Source organism: Solea solea, chromosome 17 (genome assembly GCF_958295425.1).
Source record: "Solea solea chromosome 17, fSolSol10.1, whole genome shotgun sequence".
Classification (NCBI taxonomy): Eukaryota; Metazoa; Chordata; class Actinopteri; order Pleuronectiformes; family Soleidae; genus Solea; species Solea solea.
Genome location: NC_081150.1, coordinates 4,313,079 through 4,336,540, shown reverse-complemented (window position 1 = coordinate 4,336,540; position 23,462 = coordinate 4,313,079). Strand labels below are relative to the sequence as shown.

General features: G+C 40.7%; 2 protein-coding genes and 1 non-coding gene across 6 annotated transcripts; all 3 read right to left on the bottom strand.

The window, feature by feature from the left end:
- Positions 1-1,602: 1,602 nt before the first annotated feature.
- Positions 1,603-8,754, bottom strand: LOC131443690 (alpha-1-antitrypsin homolog). The gene is made up of 6 exons (XM_058613539.1): positions 8,730-8,754; positions 3,935-3,996; positions 2,998-3,655; positions 2,520-2,790; positions 2,258-2,405; positions 1,603-2,135 (listed from the first exon to the last, which is right to left on the bottom strand). The coding sequence occupies exons 1-6, from the start codon at positions 8,737-8,739 to the stop codon at positions 1,944-1,946; spliced, it is 1,341 nt and encodes a 446-aa protein (XP_058469522.1). The 5' UTR covers positions 8,740-8,754; the 3' UTR covers positions 1,603-1,943.
- Positions 8,755-9,767: 1,013 nt separating this feature from the next.
- On the bottom strand, positions 9,768-23,391 carry clmnb (calmin b). Of its 4 annotated transcripts, XM_058613535.1 has the most exons (12): positions 20,525-23,391; positions 20,345-20,384; positions 19,869-19,930; positions 19,672-19,767; positions 17,956-18,039; positions 17,747-17,839; positions 17,414-17,640; positions 17,123-17,316; positions 16,558-16,640; positions 14,345-15,861; positions 12,122-12,262; positions 9,768-9,889 (listed from the first exon to the last, which is right to left on the bottom strand). In XM_058613535.1, exons 1-11 carry the CDS (start codon positions 20,633-20,635, stop codon positions 12,133-12,135), a joined length of 2,637 nt encoding a protein of 878 aa, XP_058469518.1. In that variant the 5' UTR covers positions 20,636-23,391; the 3' UTR covers positions 9,768-9,889; positions 12,122-12,132. The 4 variants fall into 4 exon arrangements, with proteins under 4 accessions (XP_058469518.1, XP_058469517.1, XP_058469519.1 ...); XM_058613534.1 differs by lacking the exon at positions 9,768-9,889 and having other exon boundaries at positions 10,897-12,262; XM_058613536.1 differs by lacking the exon at positions 9,768-9,889 and having other exon boundaries at positions 10,897-12,262; positions 20,345-20,397; positions 20,525-20,637.
- LOC131444229 (small Cajal body-specific RNA 13) lies at positions 23,104-23,384 on the bottom strand. The gene has a single exon (XR_009233701.1). It is a non-coding gene; the product is annotated as a small Cajal body-specific RNA 13 (non-coding RNA).
- Positions 23,392-23,462: the final 71 nt, after the last annotated feature.

Sequence of the window (23,462 nt, the reverse complement as noted above, 5' to 3'; positions counted from 1 at the left end):
CTGAGAAAGCGAAATGGAACTCAGCCATCGATTGGATTTTTTTTTGTCCCACTATTGTGTCTGTCAAAATGGCTGCTGTGCAAAGAACACACAACGACTAACTCAAAGTTCTGTTTTACTCTGTGTTAAACTGTATATTAGTTGACATTCATAGTTCATTTATTTTCATTTTGAACAAGGTGATGTTCATTTGTGTTATTTATTTTTAATAAATAAAGGGGTAATATTTTTTTGGGAATTTTTTTATACAACCAGTGGAAATGTGTGTGTTTTTTTATCCGAGTCTTCACTTGTATTTTGCCATCAAACTGAGTTAAATGCTCTTGAGCAGTCGCAAGAAATAAAGTATAGATACGTCATTGCGGCATGGCGTAAAACACAGAGTCATAAATGATGTGGCATAAACACTGTACACAAATACTGTGGGTCGATGCAACAAACAGCTTTGGCACAGTCACTGCTTTACATCTGATCTGTGTAAGGTTCACAGCAAAGTACATTTCCTTCAAAGTACTAACTCAGCAGAATTTAGACCGGTGCCAGAATCTGGTCATTTACTGAGAAGCTTTCCCCTGCAAGACAATTGCTTCCTGATTCTGTAACACTGTACAAAGTTTGAAAAGTGAATATATTTAATAATCATCGAATATCTAATAGCCAATTGAAAAATGTGCCAGTCCTTGAAAAGCTTTAAAGCTGTTGAAATTGTACATTCTCTTTGTAATTCACGATAAAAGAAGGCACTGACAAGGCTGCGCTGTGTCAGCACTTCTGCGGCCACTCATCTGTTGACAGGTCAAAGGGCGAGGAGTCGTGTGAGGATGATGTCCTTCAGGTCTGTGAATGTGAAACTTAACCTCTTAAACTGCTGCGGTTTAGCTGCCGTGATACTGCAGAATGTTTTCATCCATTCACATGACTCCATTTATAAATTAGGATTAAAATGAAATGACAGTATCTAACCCAACGACCTGGTTACCCCGATTGAAGAAGAGTTAATAATTACCCACTAAAAATAATTAAACAGTGTTTTTATGTTGCATTATATTATATGATAAGGAAACCTCCACACGTAGTCAAATAAAAACTCATGCAGAGACACGTACACGAGTACATTTGCAAAAGTATTGCTATGACAAGTAACAAATGAATGATTTTAATCTTTACATGGTCTTTGTGATGACAGCTATGATCGCGATTCTCATTTTTCTAGGGTATTGATCTTTCCTGTGAAGAGGACGTTCCCAGTGGAGCTCTCCAGGATGAAAACCAAGAAGGGCCTTTCAATTCAGACAGACAGCGGCAAAGAGAAATAGATTACCCAGAAGATGGCTGTGTGGCCCCTGATTCTGTTTATATCTCAGTGATACTCAGAGCAGAATCATGGGATGCCTGTGGAGGCGAGAAGAGGAGGAAGCCACCAGAGCCGAGCTCAAAACGTGCGGCAGGAAAACGGAGTACTCCGAAAAAACCCAGACACACAAGGAGAAGACGCAAACACTTAAATAACAATAATAATAATAATAATAATAATAATAATAATAATAATAATAATAATAATAATAATAAAAGAGCAAATGTAAATACATCAAAACATGCCAGTTGTTCATGACAAGACTTTATTTCATGTTGAAACAGCAACACCACAATAAAACGAATGGCTCAGTGTGTTACAGTCCAACAATCTGATGGAAACAATGTATTAGATTGTAATTAGACACTTTTCACCTTGCCAGGTTCAGAGATTAGTGGGTAGTAAATGTATCACCAGACACATATTTTACTACATAGTAGATTTCATTCATTATCTCACCAGTTCTTCTAATGTCACTGCAACAGTGCTTTTTAAATGCGGAAGTACAAATAAGAGAATGTTCAGAGGCGACTGAAACTCACTGCAGAGTGAAAACGTGATAAACTCAGCGTTCGCTTCAAAAGCAACTTTACGTGGATGTGGGGTTGTTGATCTTGCCCATGAAGAGGATGCTCCTTGTAGAATGCTCCAGGATGAAGACCATGAAAGGCCTGTTGAGTTCCACGGTCTCCGGCAGACTCATGGGCATAATTTCTAAGGTGGTGCCAGCTGCTGCCTCTGTTCCAGTTTCATCCACGCTGAGGACAGCCTGGTGAGACACCTGTGGAGGAATCAGCAGGATGGAGTCAATGTCAAGATAGTGCAGATAACAAAACACACACACACACACACACACACACACACACACACACACACACACACAGACATATTTGCTGATCCTACCTTTGACAGTTTGAGTTTGACCTCTGTGGATATGCCGGAGAAATCAGCTTGGTCAGAGAAGGCTTCAGTGATTCCTAATTCATTAAGAGTTTTACCCAGAGAGGCATCAGCTTTGATAGAAAACTTTGGCAGGTGCAGACTCAGAGAGCTGGGAAAAAGAACACACAGTTGGTTTGCAGCTAGTCAAGTCAAAACGTTGTAAGGAAATGAAATCTAGTATCCCCCTTCCTAGTATTCTACCATGTTCAACTATCTCTCTTACTTCTTGACAAGTTTGTTGTGCCAGTGCCTGACGTAGTCCTTGTTGATGAAGCCCTCTACCTCGTTCATTTTGCCTTCATCAGGTAGGACAATCAACATGGAGGTGTTCCCCTTGTAGGGCAGCCTGATGACGGTGGTGTGGTTGTCGTAGTCCTGATAGAAGTCGTAGCGTCCGGTTCTTCTCATCATGTCCACCTCAACCTTGGTGGTTTGGTCCACATGGAAGTGTGTCTTGTGTGTCTGGTTTGGATTGAAAGGTTTCTCCCACTGTCCTGTATCATGCAGCGATGGAGGGGGAGAGAAGAAAGCAATGTAGACGTGTGTGTGCATCTGCTCAAATGGTAGCGGTAACATGTTTTAAAATGGTGCAACTTCTCTCATATAACTCTGACGGATTTATTTCACATGCAAGTGGTTCTGTGGTTCTGAGCTTATACAGATGTAGTGTCTCTGTGCTTGTGTGTGTGCGCATGTCCTACCTCTGAAGAAGACATAGTTGATCAGCACCATGGCCATGTCAGGGTCCAAGTCCTTGACCATATCTTTAATCTTGTCCTGTGTCTTAACGGCAATGTATCGGTTGATCTCAGCTGTAGCCTCTTCGACTTTTGTGAAGTCAACGTTGAAGCTCGCACCCTTGTAGTAGTGTACAGCATTTAGGAGGAAACTCTGCAGAGGATTGAAACCATCGCGCACTGCAACAGCATTGCCGACATCCAACTGCTGATACTCCTTGGCTTCACCGAGCATGCTTAAGAGGTGGTGATAGGCTTTGTTGATCTGGTCCTGGCTGTAACTGCTGTAGCCCAAGGTGGAGAAGAGCTGACTCTGCGTCGTACCATGGGCTCCTGTTGACATCATGGACAGGGCGGTGGCGATGCCCAGTGGTGAGAAGAAGATGTTCTTACCAGACGCAGCATTGGCATTCAGGCTTTTGTAGAGGGCAAAGCCGAAGTCGGCATGAGGATTGGCCAGCTTGTGGCAAGTCAGGCCGTTGTCAGCACTGTGGTCATGAGTGTGGTCATGAGTGTGGTCGTGGTCATGACTGTGTTCCTGGTGGTGGTTGTGTGCTAAAGTCACAGCCAGCAGCAGTGCTGCAAGAGCACACCTAGCAAAGATACCACGCATCGTAACAGCCTGCCAAATCAAACCAAGTAAGTTAGGTTTAATAACAGTCGGTAACTCTAGGTCACAAATATTAATGAATAAAAGTATTTAATAATATAAAACACTACTTTTTGTTAAAATATCAATACACGTCAACAGAGAAATAATCAAAATCTCAAACCATGATATATTTGGTTACTGGGTATTTAAAGCTTCACCTCCATAAATCAAGTTTAGTGATAATTGTAATTTAACGTGTCCAATGATAAGCAGTCATCTAAAAAACAGATTTAAAAGTGCTTCACTTACTTTCAAGGTCCTCTGTGCTGCCGAAGGGTTTGACAGAAACCTCCCCATTTTATACTCCGACTCTGAGAGTCAACAGACAAGTTGGTCAAAAATTAACCAGGACCAGTGCCTCTGGTGTCCTGATGTCTGATCAGGACTCAGAGATATAAGGTCGGACTATCTCCACTGATGCAACAGAAGTCACATTGCACAGCATAAAGAACCTCCAGTGACTTAATGGTGTGCTTTAAACAAACTGTAAGTGTGTCTGTTTTGCAATGTGTTGCATCACATGCTCTCGTGCTCACAGAAGTCATCACATGTTTAAAGAAATTAAGCAATGCAGCAGGAATTGCAGGTTTGTCAGGATTCAAGGAGACACGGCTGACCCTCATTTTAGTTTGTGTATTTTTCTTCAGTTTCACTTGAAGTCTGTTCTGAAACATCAAATGCCTTTGCCTTTTCTAAAGTAGCAACATCAAAGTTAAAAAGTCATCTTCAGGTATGATTACAAGTGCAGGATGATGTAATTTTTCCATCATCATTACACTCTGAAGTTCATTTTAATATCAAAATGATAAAAAAAATATTAATGCTGCCATTATTGCTAACAATAGTATAATAATAATCTGGTTTTCACACTTTCAAACGGTCCCAAACCCCATTTATAATATCTGTTTAGTATATAAAAAGTGGATGTGGTTTTCCAGTTTGCAGGGTGAGTCTAACCAGGAAATAAAACTTAATTGATTAGCCACCATTGGTTGCACAAAAGTGCTTCATTTGAATGGAAGTCTGTGGAAAAACAGTCTCTCTTACTTGATTTAGAACAGTGTTTCCCTATCCTGGTCCTGGTCCTGGTCCTCAAGGACTCCTGTGCTGCATGTTTTTAGATGTTTCTCTGTTTCAACACACCTGATTCAAATGAGCAGGTTGTTGTCAGCTTAATAACGAGCTGAATATATGAATCAGGTGTGTTGGAGCAGGAAAACATCTAAAACATGCAGGGCAGTGGCTCCCCATTGGGAAACATTGATTTATAACATCAGTAAACATTTTCCTGAAGACTAAATGCCCTCAATCACTAGTTGTAGGTCTTCTTCAATAGAACATGATTTTTTATAAAGGATGTTCCCATTTAAGAGAAAAATACTAGCTTCTGGTTTAAAAAAATAGGTGTATATAAGAGTGTGTCCACTTTAATACCAGGTCTGTGTTGCTTAGAAATGCTTGTTCAGAAATAATTGTGTAAAGCTGGGGTTCTCAAACCGAGGCCCGCGACTCTTTAAAGAGGAAAGGAATTTCCAAAGACTCCCTTCATAATACTTTCTCCAATTAATTAAGGGTATGCTGACTGCCCTTATGTAGTGTGTCCTGTCACTGTCTTCAGCTGTGTTCAAAACAGAGTGAAGATCTGATTCCTTGTCTTTGGATGCTTGTCGACGCAGCATACAGAACTCATCAATAACCTTTAGGCTGACAGAGTGCAGTAAACTGACTCGTACTGCTGACGCACCATCAGTACAAATGGTCACACATTCTCCCCCAGCTCCATCTTGCTCATAGACTGTATATAAAAATGAACATGTAGACTTCCGGTTGAAAAACATACGCCTGTTGTGAAGTGTCCTAATTTGTGGTTTGACTGGCGCCATGTCAGTTTTTTGAGGGCAGAAGATCATAGCTGTCGCCTGCATCTATAAGCGCCAACTGCACAAAACAAGTGTCAGTCACACTGGAATCCACTCATATGTGACTATAAAGTGCTTTATTCACTTTCCTATAAATGGGAATGTCATTTACACCTATAGCCTAAACCTGAGAGTAGCATTTCAGACCATTAACCCCTCTGGGAAATGTTAAAACTGAAAAGAATCCAGAAGTCTGAAAATCTCCACAATTAAGGATTGCTTTATAATTTACTCTTGGGTTGTTGACCCCCAGAGGTTTCTGGACCCCACTTTGAGAACCACTGGTGTAAATATTGAAAAATAAAAAACTGTTTTCATATCCGTCAAACTATTTTCTATTTATCATCTTTAATCACCTCCTTCTCTAAAGGGCTCGCTCACATATGTTGAGGTTGAAAAAAAGGTCTAGCAAAAAGCCCGCTAGAAAAAAGTGTATATGTGTGTGTGTGAGTTAGAGTTGGGTTTAGGTTACGGTAAGGGTTAGGCATTTAGTTGTGATGGTTACGGTTAGGGTAAGGGGTTATACATTATGTCTATGAGTGTCCTCACTACGAATGCCGTGCAAACCTGTGTGTGTGTGTGTGAATGTGTGTTGGCAAATTATCTTTTATGTTCCCAGAAAGTGATTTCCAATAATTGCCCAAGATGATAAATATAGGAGAAAACAGATACGTTGCTGCAGCGAGGGAACAGCTACAAAGAGCAAAAGAAATGACAGAAGAGAAAATGCCTTTGTAATGGAGGACATGTTTTATGCTTGTGAATGAGTCACAGAGATTCATTTGCGAGGATGAATCACTGCAATTTAAATGCATTTTGTCATGAACACATAATAAAGGAATTGTCTATGCATCTCTCAAAGAGCAGGGGAGGAGACGGTGCAGGTTGGCTGCTGTTTTCACTAAGAGCTCCAATTCCCAGTTACTTCAGATGATGCATCAACAGTTTAAAAATAAAGCTGCAAATGAAACAACAACAACAACAAAAACAGATTCTACAAACAACAACCAAATGTGCTGTGAAATGTTAGGGAGTCATTTCGTTTGTGTATGTGGATTTTTTTTTACTGTTGAACACAATGTATCTTGCGACCACAGGGGATACAACAGGGTTCATGTTTGCTTCACAGACTTATTATAAAAGTATCTTGATGTGCGATTTTCCATGTCAGTTTTTGAAACAGTAAATTTGCAGATGTCACCTTGCAACAAGGCACTGATTGGTACCACCAGTGTCCACTTATATGTGCGGGGCTTTATTGTCTATTTGCCTCTAAATGGGGACATCATTTCAGCAAATGAGACCATTAACTCCACAAGTAGGCTCATTTTCCCAAAGAGTTCTTTTTGCAAACCAGTGGAGTCGCCCCCTGGTGGCTAACTATTATTTTTGTCCCACTTTCGGAAGACTACATCCCTTTGTACTCCACAGTCTATGGTTTCCCCTGATGCAGGCTTTGAAGGCAGGAACACATTGACATGTTTTTATCTCATCTCTTTCTCTTGAGTGCCTCAATTGTTCTCAACTAGATTTTGTCCAAACTGAAGAGCACCAGAGGGACGGGATTGTCCACCTGGGTATCACGTCTTGTTCATTTTTCTTTTTTGACAAACAAAATGGTGTTTGATTTTCACTGAATTCCAGACATATGTTGGATCAACAATGTTCCCTCAGATCAGGACAAGTCCCGTGAGGTGGTCGTATATCACGAGTCCAGCATGATCTATATCATGTTGGATTTGAAGACTTCTGTCTCCAGCCACTTGACCACATGAGCAGCCTGAGGAGTGGTGACAGACAGAAAGAATAAAAAGAACCGGCCCGCACATAAAACAAAGAGAGATGAGGAGAAAGTGTATTTTGGCGTTTTTATTGCACGTTATCGATGAGAGTTTATGTGTCATATGTTTCTCAGGGGTCTCAGCCAAATGCTTATACCAGGGCAGGGAGTATCCCACTGTGACAAAGACAAATATATTTTGATGATGTTCCAGAGAAGTCGACCGAGTCTGGGAAAAGTGATGAGACCTCAGGAGACTTTCCAAACTGTGGGATTTCCTGAGTTGGAACTTAGGGATAGAAATTTCTGCCTGCCTGTGAAAACAATCTGCGTTAATGGATTTGCTCTGAGCTGTCTTGTTACAACTTGTGTGATCCAGACTGCAGGCTTTGACTCACTGATGTATAGAGAGCAGTAATTATTGCTGACTGAGAACCTACTCAGCATCATTCATCGTGCTCCCAAACAACAGACTGAAAGTGACTGCAGGGCACCGGTGTCAGCGTGTTGCTCTGCGACATGGATCAATAAAGTGTACACTCACAGATAAGCAAACGCACCATGTAAAGGCCACATACTGTAAACCACACAGGTCCACTCCCCTACACTCATATGGGGCATACTATTACCTAACCAGTGTTGGGCAAATATCAATCAAAAGTACAAACTTTACTCCATTTTGGACTTTGTGTTCATTTTCAGAAGAAAAAGCGACATGTGTATAACTCCTCTATCTCTGCTTTTTGTTGTATGTTTTTTCCCTTGCATGATTAAAAAAAACCAAAAAGTTAAAGACAAAACTATTTCTGAAAACAGCAGAGTGGGGGATAGTTTGCACCTCATTGGACTCTGATTTGTTTGTCATTAAGAAAAGGAACAGGTTACAGATGAATTATGAATACAAATTGGAAAAGAGCGAGGTTATACGCGCATAAAAAAGCACCTGCTGTGTGAATATGTTGCTCCCAGCTGTCAGAAGTGAGCATCTCCTCTCCATAAAAGACAAGAGCTTATGAAAAAAGCTGATCTCTAATATGCTGTGCAGTGGGTGGTGATGCATTGTGAGCGAACCCTCCTAATTTCGCTGAAATTCATTTTCCTTCATCTTTCCACTTTTAGAGTTGTTTGTTTGACTATATGTCTGTCTGTTCACATTAAATGTTTATTCCTTTAAAGTGGTAGTTCAGGCTTTTACTGACTGCACAAAAGCCAGCCTGAGAAACAAGATGCTTGCTCTGCCAGTGGGGACACAAGGAAAAGCAGGTGATATCTACTATGTTTGTCACTTTGGCCTCCTTTACACCAGACAATGCATTTTCTATGATGAGATAACGTACTCACTTACTGTCGGTCATTTTCTCTCTTAATTGTCCGCCAGACTCGGCACGATTGGGGGTTGCAACATTCAGCCGGTCCGAGTTTGCTTTCACACGGAACTTTAGTGAAACAAACCAAACCCCCTCCTCGCCTGAGGCAGCGCTGCATCATGAATTACTGAAGGAGAAGAAAAGACAACAATGACACAAGAAAACTGGCTCATCTGTTGGTTAATGCAGGGCAACTTCTGTTTCCACCATCGTTTTATGTGAACATACTACACATTATACGCTGCTACAATGGACTCAGCCATTTCTCCCGGCTATCGTCTTACAAGCGTGTATGTTTTGGCTGTGCTGTACCCACAATGCCCTGCGTTGTCGTCCGCTTCTTGCATTTGGTTCACTTAAAGCAAAGGAACAAGGAACTATGTTTTAAGGCGGACCAGAGTCTGCTTCATTGAACTCTGATAGTTTGCATCAATCAGAGTTCGGTTGCCCAAATGAACCGGACTTTCCGAGCAAATGAACTTAGATGTTGTGGGTGGAGCAGAAACTCGTCTGAGACTTATTGCATTTACACTTGTGTTCAATGTCGTCACAATGTACCATCCGGGTGTATTTACACCTGTACTTACAAGTGGTCAGGCGCTATCCGACTGCAATCCGATCACAGTAAAGGCATTTTAATTACAGGTGTAAAAGGGGCATTTATCTTGATGTTAGACAGCCTTTTCTGAATGGAAACTAAAGCTTGTGTTGTTTTGCAAAACCCTCACTACTACTCTAAAAATTTGTGATTTTACATCATAACAAACAGGATTTATTGACGTAAGTTCTGCATTCACCATTGAGTTCAAAAATGTTATTTTATGACTTTGGTGTTTGAAATCCATTGTTCAGATTTCCCTAAGCGACACAAACTAATCGAACACAACAGCAGTAGACCGGCAGCTCCTTTGTCCCCGTAGGCTAAAAACACAGCTTTTCTTCTCGGAACATTGGTGTGGGAGAGTGTGCATTCACCCCAGATTTCCACCGCTTCCACCTCCACTCCTCCATTATGTTGCAGATCTGCGAGAGCAGGTATGATGGTGGTGTCCACACTGGCGTTGGCTGTGAGCTGCAGGGCCTCCAGTGCCTGGTTCCCACTCTCAGACCAGCATGGGTCTGGTACCAGGTCAGGGGACTGGAATAAATATAGAGTGCTTCAGCTACTGTTGGACATCAGGCTCAGCAGTGGTTCTGGTGTTCAGGTCACAGTAAAGTTAACAGGTCAAGGGTGTATTTAGAGCTAGTACGTGAAACTGCTGCAGCTTGACCACTCATTGCTTTCTCAGACGCTTGGCTGGAACAGTTTCTCTGCCATAAACACTTAAAGCAGTGCTGGCAACATAAAACTCCACATTACTGACATCACTGCCTCTTGTCTTGCAGTCCTAGTTCGGCCTGATTTAGAGACAACACCAAAATCCAGCTCCTCAGCTGCGGGGGTGGTGGTACTGTTGAAAGTGCATCGATCTATGGTACTGAGCTTTTGACCTGTGGGTTGAGCTCCAAGCAAACAATGGCGGCGCGCTTTTAGTTTCTTAGAATTTCACCAGTAGTGTGTGTGTGTGTGTGCTTCATGGACATGTTAGGTTCGTGCATACACTCCCCCCCTTTAATAAACTCTGGTCAACATGGATTTTGAACAGTTATGCAACTGGTGTATACTTACATTTTGCTCCAGTTTTAAAGTGTGTGTACAGTGTGTAACATTCAGGAGGGTTTATTGACAGAATTGTTATATACTACCTATAAGTATTTTTGTACGACTGTGTTTAATCGCGTACTAACAGAGGTCATCATAGTTCTTACGACACAAAATGACAAAGAATGACTGTACACACATAAACCTGATGCCTAAACCAACAAAGAAGAGTGGGAGAATCCAAGAGTGGAAAGAGCACATGTGTTATTCAGTTTGTTATGTGCTAATCAAAGTAGTGGCCTCGAGGCCTGAGTGCAGCGCTAGGGTTAGGGGGTGGAGCCAGGTTTTGGGTTTTCAGAATTTCAGGCCCGAAACCAAGTCAAGCTTGACTTTTATTTTTTATTTTTCTCAACTTCCCATTACAACATGTAGGCTGTTCATATTGCACACATTAAAATAAGTTAATGGGGGGGTTTCAGCGCGGTATGATATAACGGATTAAGTTAAATAGGCAATTCATTTATTTAACTTAATGACTGAGACTTGATGCACAGGTGCAGTCAAAGACCTCTGACCTTATCAGGACACTTTAAATTAAGTAGGTATATTTAATTTCCTTCAATATTAAGTTTATTTAGAAAAGTGTTTGAAGCATTTTTTGGGTTGTTAAATAGATTATTAGCCTTTCCCCTCTAGTTCTCTATTGTATTAATTTCGCCATCTCCAAACTTCTTCACTGATGTTGTATTGATGACATTATTGATGTATCTGGGGGAGCGGGGGAGGGGGAGCTGTCGCCGTTTAAATTGGTTGAAGTTGAAACACAAACACATCTTTTCTCAGTGGAAAAAAAAAAAGCCAGAGTCCGATCAGAGTCCGAGGTAATGGTGTGGTAATTGGAATGAAGCCCGGCCCTCGAGCTGTCGGGCCCCTCAGGCTCCAACGCAGGGATCTAATTCAAAGTACACTGATGCTCTTCTGTTTCTTACACTCTCACCTTTAGATGTCACTAATTCTTACACACTGGACCTTTACGGTGCACATTGAGGTTTTCCATCATAATGTGCTTCACAAAGTAAAATCCTATGAACACAGTATTGTTTTATACGACGGAACCAGGAGCGATATAATACAGAGCAAGCGCCTGCTTTATCATTTATCACAAAAGTCATAAAAATGTCAGAGAAAATGTCTGGATTGTTGGTGAACTTTTACTTCAACACAGCAAGTGAGTCTAAGAAATGTCAAAGTGCTCATTAAATATTATGAGCCTAATCTCACCGTGTCAACACAGCTTCTAATTAAACAACAAGCCCTATATGGAATACCCAGCAGGCAGCAAACTGCTATATAGACAGTCCGTCATGCCAGACATGTCCCGCTGTGATGCTGCAGTGCCACCATGTGGAGCAATTCTGCCATTAAAGCAAATAAACTAAAGCATCTTGGACGTGTGTTCAGCAAAAACACACAAAAAACAACATGTGTGCAGTGTGTGAGCGGGCAGCTGAAAATCTGTGCGACAACAGAAAACAGTGTGTTTATCTGAGACTATAGCCCAAGTGACAAATTATATCTGCTGGCAGCAAGAGGCAAACATAATCATTAAATTTTGCCTTGAGGGAAATTTAGTGACACAGATAAAGAGTCAACGCAGCCCTAAGTGTCCCTGTTTGGCTCATTAGTGGAAACTGGGCTAATAAGCATAGCTTAATAAGAAGGCTTTACAGCAGGGGGCCTCAGAGGTTCATTTCAGGCAGGATGAAGCAGCAGTAGAGCAGGATCCACAGGGCTAAGAGAATTTGCAGCTCTAATGGGGTTATGTCACAGGAGGCTGCAGAGGACTGAAGAATGAATCCTCCCTCACCACTGCAAAGTAGAGAAAACACAGGAGAATTGGGTTTTAAACTAAAATTAGGTACTTCACATAAATATATATATCTGTTATAAAGAAACAAAAGTTACGCAGAATCCATAACAACAAAGCAGAGACACAAATGTAATTATCTGTTTAGTCTGTGTGAAAGAACTGGCTATTAGAGCAAAGTTCTGCCCCCCAAACAATGACTGTCCCAGCGAAGCAGAAGTGGATTTAGTAAGAGAGAGACATTCATTAGACAAAACTGTAGAAGGTGTAATCTGTTTTTTGTTTTTTTTTGTTTTAACTTAACACGTTTAACAGAAATAGAATCGCACTTTTCAAAAGTTTACATTCACTGCAAATGTTAACTTGAACAAACAACAGCTGTCACGAGCAAACTAGAGTGACCCACTTTTATTTTGAAGGACAAGTAATAGATAAGAAACAGGTAAGCAGGCCTTCATATATGGATAACATCAAATCAATAAGATATTTCTTAACGATTAAGGAATCCAATGCACATATCCATTATGACACCTCCGTTACAATAATAGCTCTACATACACTAATTACTATGCTATCATCGTCATGAATATATTACTATATAATATTTATGAATGCAAGATTCTTAAGTGTGCTCTATAGTTCTCTCTGTGTCTCGTGCTTGTTTTTTGTTCCATTATTCACTACTTTACTTGTTAAGCATGATTTATTTTGTTGTGATAAAATGTGTAAAAGTTGCATAACTGTTATTCTATATATACTGTATATTACTTGTTACCTTCATATATTCTGGCTGGGGCGTACATGTTATACTTGAAAGTCCAACAGCAGCCAATACACCACATTATGTTGACACAGGCAAACTTGCGTCCTTATTTTCCAAAATCACCAGTAAATTCTCACCATTACATTTTTTAACAATGAAGTATTGCATTTACTTGCGCAAGTGTTGCCATGGTTGCAGAGTCAACACCTGGTGAGTGATTTCTCCCACTGTTAGTGCGGAGCTGCCAACAGCACAGGAGAAAACGGACGTGCCGCATCGTCTAGTTTGAGTTTTGTTATCTTAAGAATGACTGGCCTTGTGCGCCCCAGAAATCAGATTGAGTCAGCGTGGGTTTGATTTATTTTTGAGCTGTGTGAGAAGATTAAAATATAAGAATACAGCTGAGTGACTGTCTGGTGTTTTGTGTTGAGCAGCCAACAGTGGCTGACAACCTGCCACAGGAGCTTTGGACAGCTTTTTTTTTTTCTTTTTTTTTTAAATAAAGTTTTGCAGCGTTTGTATTTTCAAATGGAATAAAAATGAGTTGCTTTCAGCCAACTGTTATTGTTCAAATTAACTTACACTACCATGCTACAGCGAAACTACCAGCAACAGCTGCTGTTATACTGCAGCAGTAGACAGGATTTGTTTTTGGCATTATTCAGCAATAATTCAATAATAATAATAGTAGTGGCCATAGGAGCTTTCAGGATAATGTAAATAAAGTGATTTTAAAAAGAGGCTGACACTAAGAGAATTGGATAATAAATGCAGTAAAACGGAGACGGCGGCATTGCCTTGGGTCAACTGTCGTGAGCTGCGTCATGAGCCGAGAGGAGCTCAGAACAGAGAGCCACGATCCCTAAAAGGTGAGTATTTTTGACAACTGTGGATAAAAACGCAAGGTTTAATTTTATTGCCTTTATCTAACAACTACACCTGGCCCTGCAATTTGACAAAAAAAAATAGCAAATCAAAAATAACACTGACATTTTGGATATACATTATGTATTATCTGACCCATGGTTTTATATTCACTATTAGTGCTTACATTTGAATTATTACATAATTACTACCACAGCTTGTTATTACTTTTTTTTTTTTAGAAAAAAAAACATCCTTATAAAGGATTTAAATCCTTATATTACAATATAGTGGAATCTCAGTGAAAATTAAAAACATTTATCTTTCAAATCAAATCACAGAAATCTTTTATACTGCGATTTGATTTGAAAGATTTCATTGTTTTGAGTCTGACTGTGAACTGATTCCTGTGTGTGCAGTGTGCTTTTACTCATAAGTGACAAACAGCACAGCTTACCTGGATGAGTGAGAGCTTGTTGTTCTGCTGCTGTTATCACCAGCAGGAATGACAACTCCATCAGTGCCACTGTCTGAGGTCGTTCCCTCCAGATGATCTTTGGTTCTTGTCGTCTCTTCAGTTATTTTACACTTCCTAATCTTCAGTTCTGTGTCTTTTTCTTCTGCTGTTGTAAAGTCCATTGATCGTGTGACTTTGACTGTGTACTCCTGTTTGTTCTTGGCTAAAGCTTCTGTTTGGGGAAAAGTGTCTTTCTGGTTCTTTTTTCCCTCTTCTACTTCGTCTTCTTCACATACAACCTCGGCACTTAATATTTTATCATTTGCCACAAAACCCTCTTTAACCACAAAGCTTTCTTGAATTCCCTTTTCTTCCTTCATAATATTACCCTCTTCTTGTCTGTCCTGCCCTTTCACAAATGCTGAATGTTCATCTTCCTCTTCATTAACTCCCCTCTTCTTATTCACTTGCACATTTTTTACAACAACTTCTTTGACAGTCTCTTTCTCAACCTCATTCTGCCAGCGAGAAATTTTATAAATCTCTGCTTTTTCTCTTTTATCTGGAGCCTCTGCTTTATCATTTCCATGTGTCACCGGCTGAGCATCCTCTGTCTCCTCCTCCTTCTCTCTGTCAACAGAATCACCAGAATCATTAATCTGCCCTCTAACAACTCTCTCCTCCCCTGGTTCCTCTTTGCTCGTGCTTTCATCTTCTTGCTGCACATCAAACACAAGTCTATTGTTTGTCATCGCTCTGGAACTATTTCCTCTTGTGTCCAAATCAAACTTCCTGTGAGACAGAGACTGGGCCTTGACTGCAGATTCAAGATCCGAATCTGTCTTTTGCACAGAGGGGGCTTCCTGACCATTTAACATCCCACTTCCCTCCGAGGACTTTGACTCTGCATACATTTCTTCCACTGTCTCCTCTTCCACTCTTGCTACTTGTCTCTTTGGCTGATTATATGGCTGGAAAACCTCTTTGTTCAGATCCAGGATGTAGCTGTAGGCCTCCTCCTCGTCTGAGTCCAGCACTGATAAGCTGTAGATCCCTTCCTCTGAACTCAAAGAAAAGTTAACTCTTGGCTTGCTGTTGACCTGATCTGACCCTTTTTCCATCCATGATCGGATCTCCGGGCTGACTATCCTTGCATCCATTGGACTGGGCGGCTGCAAAATGCCTCGACACCTTCCTCTCTTGTTGGGGAAAGGTGAGGTGGCAGCACTGGCTGCAGATTGCTCAGTGATATTTTGGCCATGACGAGATGAGAGGGCGTCACTGTCGCTGGGGGAGAGGTCAGATGAAACCGCTTCCTTCGTGTGGAGCGAGGAGGCACGTGCGCTCCCCGAGGATCTTGTGGACCACTGCCTCCACAGGAGCTGCTCACTGCTCTTCTCCAAACCTCTGAGCAGAGCTTGAGCCTCTGCGCTGTCAGCACAGGTGTCTCCAAGGCTGACTGACTCAAGAGAGCCAAAGTTAGGGATCTCAGGAACCTCAGTATCCATCAAAGGATCCTGTGACACAGTGTGCACGTGGAGGTTACTAGAGTTTCAACAATTCATAATGAACTACTTACTATTTCCTGGTTTCTTTTCTCCTATAACTAAATTAAATCTAATTAAACTGAATATAAACAACAAGATATGGCATTTTGAGGTTGGCGAACAACACTTTTACCATTTTCTGACATTTTATGGCCCATACAACCAACACACTAATGAAGAATTGTGTTCTTTTGCATGTTTTAAAGAATTCATCATGTCATGTCATGGTATCCATTGAATATGAAGTATAAAAATTAATTAAAAAAATAAAGCTCTGTGATACTATTAAAGCTCTGTGATTAATATGTCAATAATATTAATAGCGCAAATTGCAATATAACCAAGTGCAATATCAAAATCAAAAGACACTGCAATTATCTGATCATGCGTGACAAAATGACATGACAGCATGATGATGAAATCTTGATCTTCCAATGAAAGAAAAAATGTTGCTAAACAGATGCTAAAAAAAAAAAATCCTAAAAATGACAGGCAAGATGGAACAATAATCATCATATCACATATGAATCATGGTGCAACTGCAGTATCTGCCAAAAATATTCACAGTAGGCTATTTTTTATTTTTATACTTATTGTTGTTCTTTGAAACATTGAAACCAAATCACTTCACACATATTGTCTCATGCTTGAAAAAGCCACACTGACCTCGTCTGTGTCTGACCAGTGCCCCAGGAACATGGACACGTAAGTGATGATGGACTGCTCATCTGGTGACGTCTGTGTCACGTCTGTGGGATGAAAGACAAACTGCCTTCACTCATTAGCAACAGGGACTGTTAGAGGACAGAGAAACAGTTGATCTTCTATGTCAGCTATTGGGAAAAAATCCTTTTTAAATTCCGAAAACTGAACTGCAATCATTTGATAGGGACCTTTATTAAAAACAAATCTTTATTATTTTATGATTTTTTGAAAATGACAGAACTGAAAATTACATTTTTTTATCCTCTCTCGTGGCCCACCTGCAGTACCTTCACAACCCACCAGGGGGCTGTGGCCCACACTTTGGGAATCATTCTTCAATGGGATGCAGAAAATGTAATTTTTAAACGCTCCATGCATGAATGACCTTAGCTAATTATATCTTTTAACATCATCTTAGTCTGCAGGCTCTTTTTTGTCGTTCCACTCATCATTCAGTTCTGACTACGTCTACATTATTCAGGTATTTGTTTTTGAATGAAAACAAAGGGAATCAGTTAGCTCTTACCTTCAGGCTCCAGCAGAGGCGTTATATTCAGACAGTGATGGGCGATGGTGAAGGCCTGCTGAATGTTTTCCTGTGGTTCTATGGACAGACTCTCCCTCAGGTCAATCAAGTCTGGGTTTATCGACTTAATCATAACTAAGAATGCCAGACCACTTCTCCAGCTCTTCCCGAAGTCATTTACCTCCACCCCAAACCTACACATTTCAAATGACATAATTGAGAAAAGTGTGGTTCTGGATGATTCTTTGACCAAAATGACTTTGTAAGTGATTGGCTCTTGTTTATACTCACTTTGATGTGCATCTTTGGACCCACTGCAGAAGAGTCTTGATAGCTTTTCCGTGGTACTTTGGCTCGTTGGCAGCCTTTCTGCTTTTGCTTGGCAAGGTGTTGCAGGAGTAGCTGCCAACATCATCTGGCTGCAGAGAGAGGTCAGGGGAGGGGGAGTAACTGCTCTCTGGTAAAGACGAGAGGCTGGAAGGCAAACACCTCCGAAGGCCCGTCGTCAACTTCTTTACCTGTTTTATAATAAAACAGCCAGGTGTTTGCCAGGTCAGCAACAAACACCACATAGCACAGATATTAGAGTGATGTCATGTAGGTTTCTATAAAAAAAACAACAACCTGGAAGTGAAGGATGATGTTCCAGATGAGGTTAAGAACAACAGAAGGAACTCCATCAGCGATACTGGAGGCATCAATGCCAAGCAGCTTCACCTGAGTGACAGCAGGAAGGAGACATCACTCTAAATTGAGTTTTGAAGCGGAAAGTGAATGTAATGCGTGTCCAAACAACATCACTGCACGCTGACTTTAAACGCAAACACACTCACGTGTCTATCATCCAGGAAAGCCAGGGCCTTGGAAATGTTGTTGAGTCTGAAAATGCGGTGTGAAGACGACCGAAACCTGTAAAGCTGACATTAAATATTAAATATTAGTGTGTGTAATGTAATGTACTTTATTTCTATAGCCCAGCACACAGTTGACCAAAGTGCTTTACAAAATAAAAACATTACCTTTTGTGTGTGTGTGTGTTTGTGTGTGGTACATATGACGTTACATTCAGCAGCTGGTGTGCTCATCCTAGCATTAAGGCAGAACACATGGACAAACATCTGGCTTGGCTCATTCTCAAATGACAAAGACAATAAGATATTTTTTGTTTTCCCACTTTTGTCATTCACACTGAATTCCTGATGCAGGAAATATTTTTTGTTAGTTTTTTTGAACAGACAAATCAAATAAGATGTAAGGCCGACTGAACTTTACAAGTGCTGGTTTGCCTCAAGATGGATGGAGTCTTTTGGTTTCCTCTGTGAAGTAAACAAGGACGTAAGAATACCCACCAGGTATCCATAACTCAGTAAATGTAGTAGTTTGGGTGTTCTGCATCAGAACATGATGTCCATAGGTGATTTTGTAAATTATCTTCCCATTTAGATGAAATATAAAGCACAGCCAGTGATTGGACACCAGTATGATTGACAGATGGTATTGCACTGGTTGTAGCTGGGCTGCAAGAGGGCAGCCAATCGCCGTCGCTCCACGGCCCCTCCCTACCAGTCCGGCCAGAGGGTATGGTTGTCCACCCAGGATCTCTGTCTGCGTCACCCATGTAAAAAGCTGTGTTTTGAGTTGCCAGGAGGTGATTCTTGAGGGGAGGGCTCTGTCATGCTCCATTTGTCCATGTCATTTTATTGTGAAAATAAAAGCTTTCCTCTCCGTCTCGTGGTTAGCAGTTTTTGTCTGTGTCTCTGCTTAACTCTGCTTACCTGTCCCAGTCAGTGTCCAGTCCCACGTTGATCTCGCGCCTGTGTTTATACGCACATTTGAGGATCTTTGTTCCTGTCTGCCTGCATTGTTTTTCCGTGTGTAAATAAACTGTCTGTTTGTTACAGAACTATTTCTTTAAATCTGCATAATTAGAATAATAATGTAATAAATGTTCACTTTATTATGCAATAAAGCCACATTCTGTGAAAGCCTAGCGCATTTTGTAATAAAACCCTAAATGCATTATGTAATAAACATCGCAATAACTTTTTACATAATATAAGTTATTATGGACGCAGGATTTTTCTTCACAAACGCAGCAGAGTTTTGCATAGTGTGGTTTTTACGACATGATAAAGTGAAAATGTTGTACATTATTTCAGAATGAGGTGCTGTTATGTAATGCCGCTTTACAGGGTCCTTATTTGCTGAGCAATAGCTCTGCTCTTCTGAGAACAACAGATTATTTCCTTTTTATTTTATAGCCTTGCCAACAGGGGCATTGCAGCAGGGACTCTACGCTAAGATGCAGCTCCCAAAAGAGGCCGACTTCTTTTACTCAGCAACTATAATGCTGTGAAAACCTACATTTTATAATCACAGGTGTACAGGCCACTGTCGTCAGAAACCATGGCAATGACTGAACCATTTTCAAATAAATCAGAGGTTATTAAAAAAGGAAGCAAAAAGCAGAAAAGCCCACAAACTCTCCCCAGCTTGCAAATTCAAAGTGAAAAGCTTATTATTTTTGCACTGTAAGGTTTGGTTCTCACTAATTTGCAGCCAGACAGCTCCTCCAGCAGGGCCATGAGTATTCTGCCATCCTGAATGTCTGTGAACAGGTTGTGCACTTCAAGTGGAGGGTCACACTGGAAACAACAAAACATAAACGCTATCGGTGATCACGTTAAAATAACTTATTTTCTTTTTGTTTAAACATACAAAAGGCTAGACAAGTGTGTGTCCTTACTCTCTGCAGAAACACATTCATCCACCTGGTGAAGGTTCTCGTCTGCGCCGCATTCCTCTCATCTGTGGAAACGGAGACAGAGACTTGGCTCAGCATGTTGCAGTTTTACAAGTCAGTAGTCTTGCACCAAAGCTTTCACAAGCCTTACTAAATGTAGTGAGCAGGAGGGTTTGTGTGTAATGCAATACGCAGCAAGCGTCTGACAGATTATTGGAAGGAGCATCTGTTCCCCCTAAAGACTGCACAATAGGAAGGTATTTATAAATGGTGCAACCTTGTCTTTTAATGTCCCTTTTATTACATATATTACACAATGCCAAACACACCAACCTGGAAAATGACTATTAGAAAGGCAGTTAAGAAGAAAGTTCACTTTTAAGAAGAACAATAAAGTTTATAGACAGTGATTTCATTAATATTGTAGGACAGTGGGTGTGTATAAGCCCAGCTCCAGACAGTATTCCTTGTCACTGTACCTTGAGGCTGATGCTGGTCGCTGATCCCTCCATATGATTCCTTCAGAGAACCGCTCATTTTCAAAAGAACAAGTCAGGCAGTTGTAACAATTAGAGGTGCTCTGAGGTTTTGTTACAGAAACAGGAGGAAGAAAATGCAAAGTGAGGCAGTGGGTCTTGTCCCAACATGCTGGTACCTACCTCTGAGGTGTGGATCAGCTCTGGCTCCACTTCCCCCCCGAGAAAACTCAGCCTGAGTTGAATCCTGTTGGCAGGCTGTAGCTCACATTGTCTGTGGAGACAGCTGCACATTGTGTTGGGTTTTTAAAATAATAAACATGAAAGAATCAGCTGGGAACACAATGTTAGGTGACTGGTTGTGTAGCTATCGTGCAGAAACCTGTAATAAACCAGCTCAGAGTGACTCAGAGGCCTTGTCACCATCAGCTCTCACCATCTAATTATCTTGTACAGATTCCATTTTTGCACTGCACTTTATTCTGGTATCAGGAAGCCAAACATACAAAGATTACAACTTATACAAATAACTAATGCTAAGACTTTAACACAAACTGAAAAGAGAAGTGACCACACCACACTGCACCAAACCTTCACTGGGTATCTGTGGGTTCCAGACTTGATTTTATACTTGTTTTAAAGCATTGAACAGTCTGGCTCTGGATTATATCTGCAATCTGCTTGTCGACTGTACAACTGATTGGCTGTGATCCTCCAGCAGGGCCATAGTACGTGTTACAAACATCCCGACGTGTCACTAAATGTGGCCTACAACTCACTATCTTCGTACAAATCTCCTCTAAAGTCTCATTTTTAAAAAAGCATATTCTCATTGACTTTTGTTTCATTAATTTTAATCAAAAAACTCCAGCTCAGTTTTACATACACTGCATTATATGTCACATGTGGCATGTACATGATATTATACAAAAAAAGATGAATAAAGAAAATCCCTGTAGCACAGCAGATACATGAGGTTTTAAATAAATAAAACAGTTCTCTCTGCCAGTCTTTTTATGCTGATCCTCTTACTCACAGCATGAGTGAGAATCGTTATTACATATTTTATTACATTTCGCGTTACAGACATTCTAGCACAATAAAACTTTGTTTTAAAAGTATATAAGTTATTATTTTTTAAGAACTCGTAAAAAGTTACACTGTATAATAAAAGTTTTCAGTCTACTCCACCCCATGGTTTATCGATCTTAACTTTGCACAAAAAGTAAGGAAATTTGTGATTATTTCATAATTGCTTCTTGGCAATTAATCTTATACAGTTGGAAAGTCTGTGTATTCTCTTTTAAATAGTGTAACATTTGTAAGGAAAATGCATTTGTAGATTGAGCAGCAGAGTTGACTGTGGATTGCACCAATGAAAAACTTTCCAAACCTTCTCTGCCGATGCCAAAAAGCTTATTCTGCTATTGACTCTTGCTTGGTGTCGTTTATTGGATTGGATGACTGAAGTCTGAAGAAATAAGACATATTGGGAATTTAACAATTTATTCATTTAACAAAAGGGGCCTCAGTAGTAGTAATGAAGAACTGTACACAGCAGCCACAACAGCCTGGCACCTCCTCACACACTGCTGTTGGATGGCATCCCATTTTTCAACCAGTCAGCCAATGTGGTTGTGTTGGTCACTCTGGCAGAACAGCACGTCCAAGCTTAAGCCCTAATAAGTCCTAATAAGGGCTGAGGTCAGGACTGCAGGCACCTGATTGTCAGATTGTCCCAGAAGCCCAAAACTAGAGTTGATAGCAGAATAAGCTGTTTGGAATTGGCAGAGAAGATGTGGAACATACTTCATGGGTGCAATCCACATACCCAACTCTGCTGCTCATCCCACAAATGCATATTCTTTAAAAATGTGGCACCATTTAAAAGGGAAATAAACATACTTTCCAATGGTATGAGATTAATTACCAAGAGGCATTGTTGCACAGCAAATAATGCACCTAACACAAATGTCCTTACTGTTTGTGCTACATTTAGATAGATAGATAGATAGATAGATAGATAGATAGATAGATAGATAGATAGATACTGGACACACTTGTGTAATTTATCACTTTGGAAATCTACGTCAGACAAAATGAAGTAAAAGCATTTAATAATAGTAGACATATGCCCACATGTTAGGGTTTAATGCGATTCCTTGAAATGAGTTGCCATATGAACATGACTTTTTACAATATTATATACAATAGAATTCTGTGCCATTCCTGCCTCACCCTCACAAGAGAACATCAATAAATCTAAAATGTGATTAACAAAAAATCATCTTCCAACAGAGAAGAGAATCCCCCGGAGAAATGTGCAGCTTATGAATGACACTGTTCATAAATCACAGCAGCACACTGAAGTACTGAACAGATGAGGACTGCTGCACGTGGTTGACGTTGAAAGATAGTGAATGTGGCATCATCAGCTGGTCTGCAACAGCTGAAGTGGTGGAAGTTTTTCACAAGACTATTTGACCTACAGCTGAGATAGATTATTGACTGACTAGACCAATGCCTCTTGTACCCGTATCATCTCTTTACCATTGATTACTCGTATCGATTATCTAATTGTGTTGCAAAGACAGAAGACAAACTTGAGTTAAAAGCAGGGTTTGACTTCAAGCCTCCAAAAGAGGGGGGTACTCAACAGGCTTCGACAGACATTTCTGGAGATAATGTGAGCGACAAATGAGGGAATTAATTTTTAAAATAAAGTAGTACGAGTGAGGGGGTAAGAGCAAAATGATAGATGTTACTGTGACAGCTGATAGTGCCCGGCAGGAAGAGCTTCTCCTGCTGCAAACAATATCCAGCTGCAAGGTTTTTTTCTCTACCTGCCTCAAGAAAGGTGATAGCCACGGAAAATGGGGCACCACCTCCGTGGAAAGCAGGATCCTGTCCAAAGAACATCGCACGTGAAGCTCCTGTTGCTCCAGAAGTCACGCCTTTTCATTCTTTGGGTTGCTTTCTGCAGCCTTGCTGTACCCACAGGCAATGGTTTGTGCGAGGGGGCAGTCTCACAAGGCTGCAAACACCGATACTTTCAAACATTCAGTATACACAGATGTTAATTAAGCCCGTCCAGAGAGCAAACACATAAACTAACACTGGG

What these genes read in the sequence shown, in the direction of transcription:
- LOC131443690 (XM_058613539.1), bottom strand. An exon ending in CAGCACAGAGGACCTTGAAA is followed by an intron (nt 3,656 to 3,934) that starts GTAAGTGAAGCA and finishes TTGATTTGGCAG; the next exon opens with GCTGTTACGATGCGTGGTAT. An exon ending in TCAAACTCAAACTGTCAAAG is followed by an intron (nt 2,136 to 2,257) that starts GTAGGATCAGCA and finishes ATTCCTCCACAG; the next exon opens with GTGTCTCACCAGGCTGTCCT.
- clmnb (XM_058613535.1), bottom strand. Translation starts at nt 20,635, where the DNA reads ATGTGCAGCTGTCTCCACAGACAATGTGAGCTACAGCCTGCCAACAGG. An exon ending in TGAATGTGTTTCTGCAGAGA is followed by an intron (nt 19,768 to 19,868) that starts GTAAGGACACAC and finishes TGTTGTTTCCAG; the next exon opens with TGTGACCCTCCACTTGAAGT. An exon ending in ACATCATCCTTCACTTCCAG is followed by an intron (nt 17,641 to 17,746) that starts GTTGTTGTTTTT and finishes ATTATAAAACAG; the next exon opens with GTAAAGAAGTTGACGACGGG.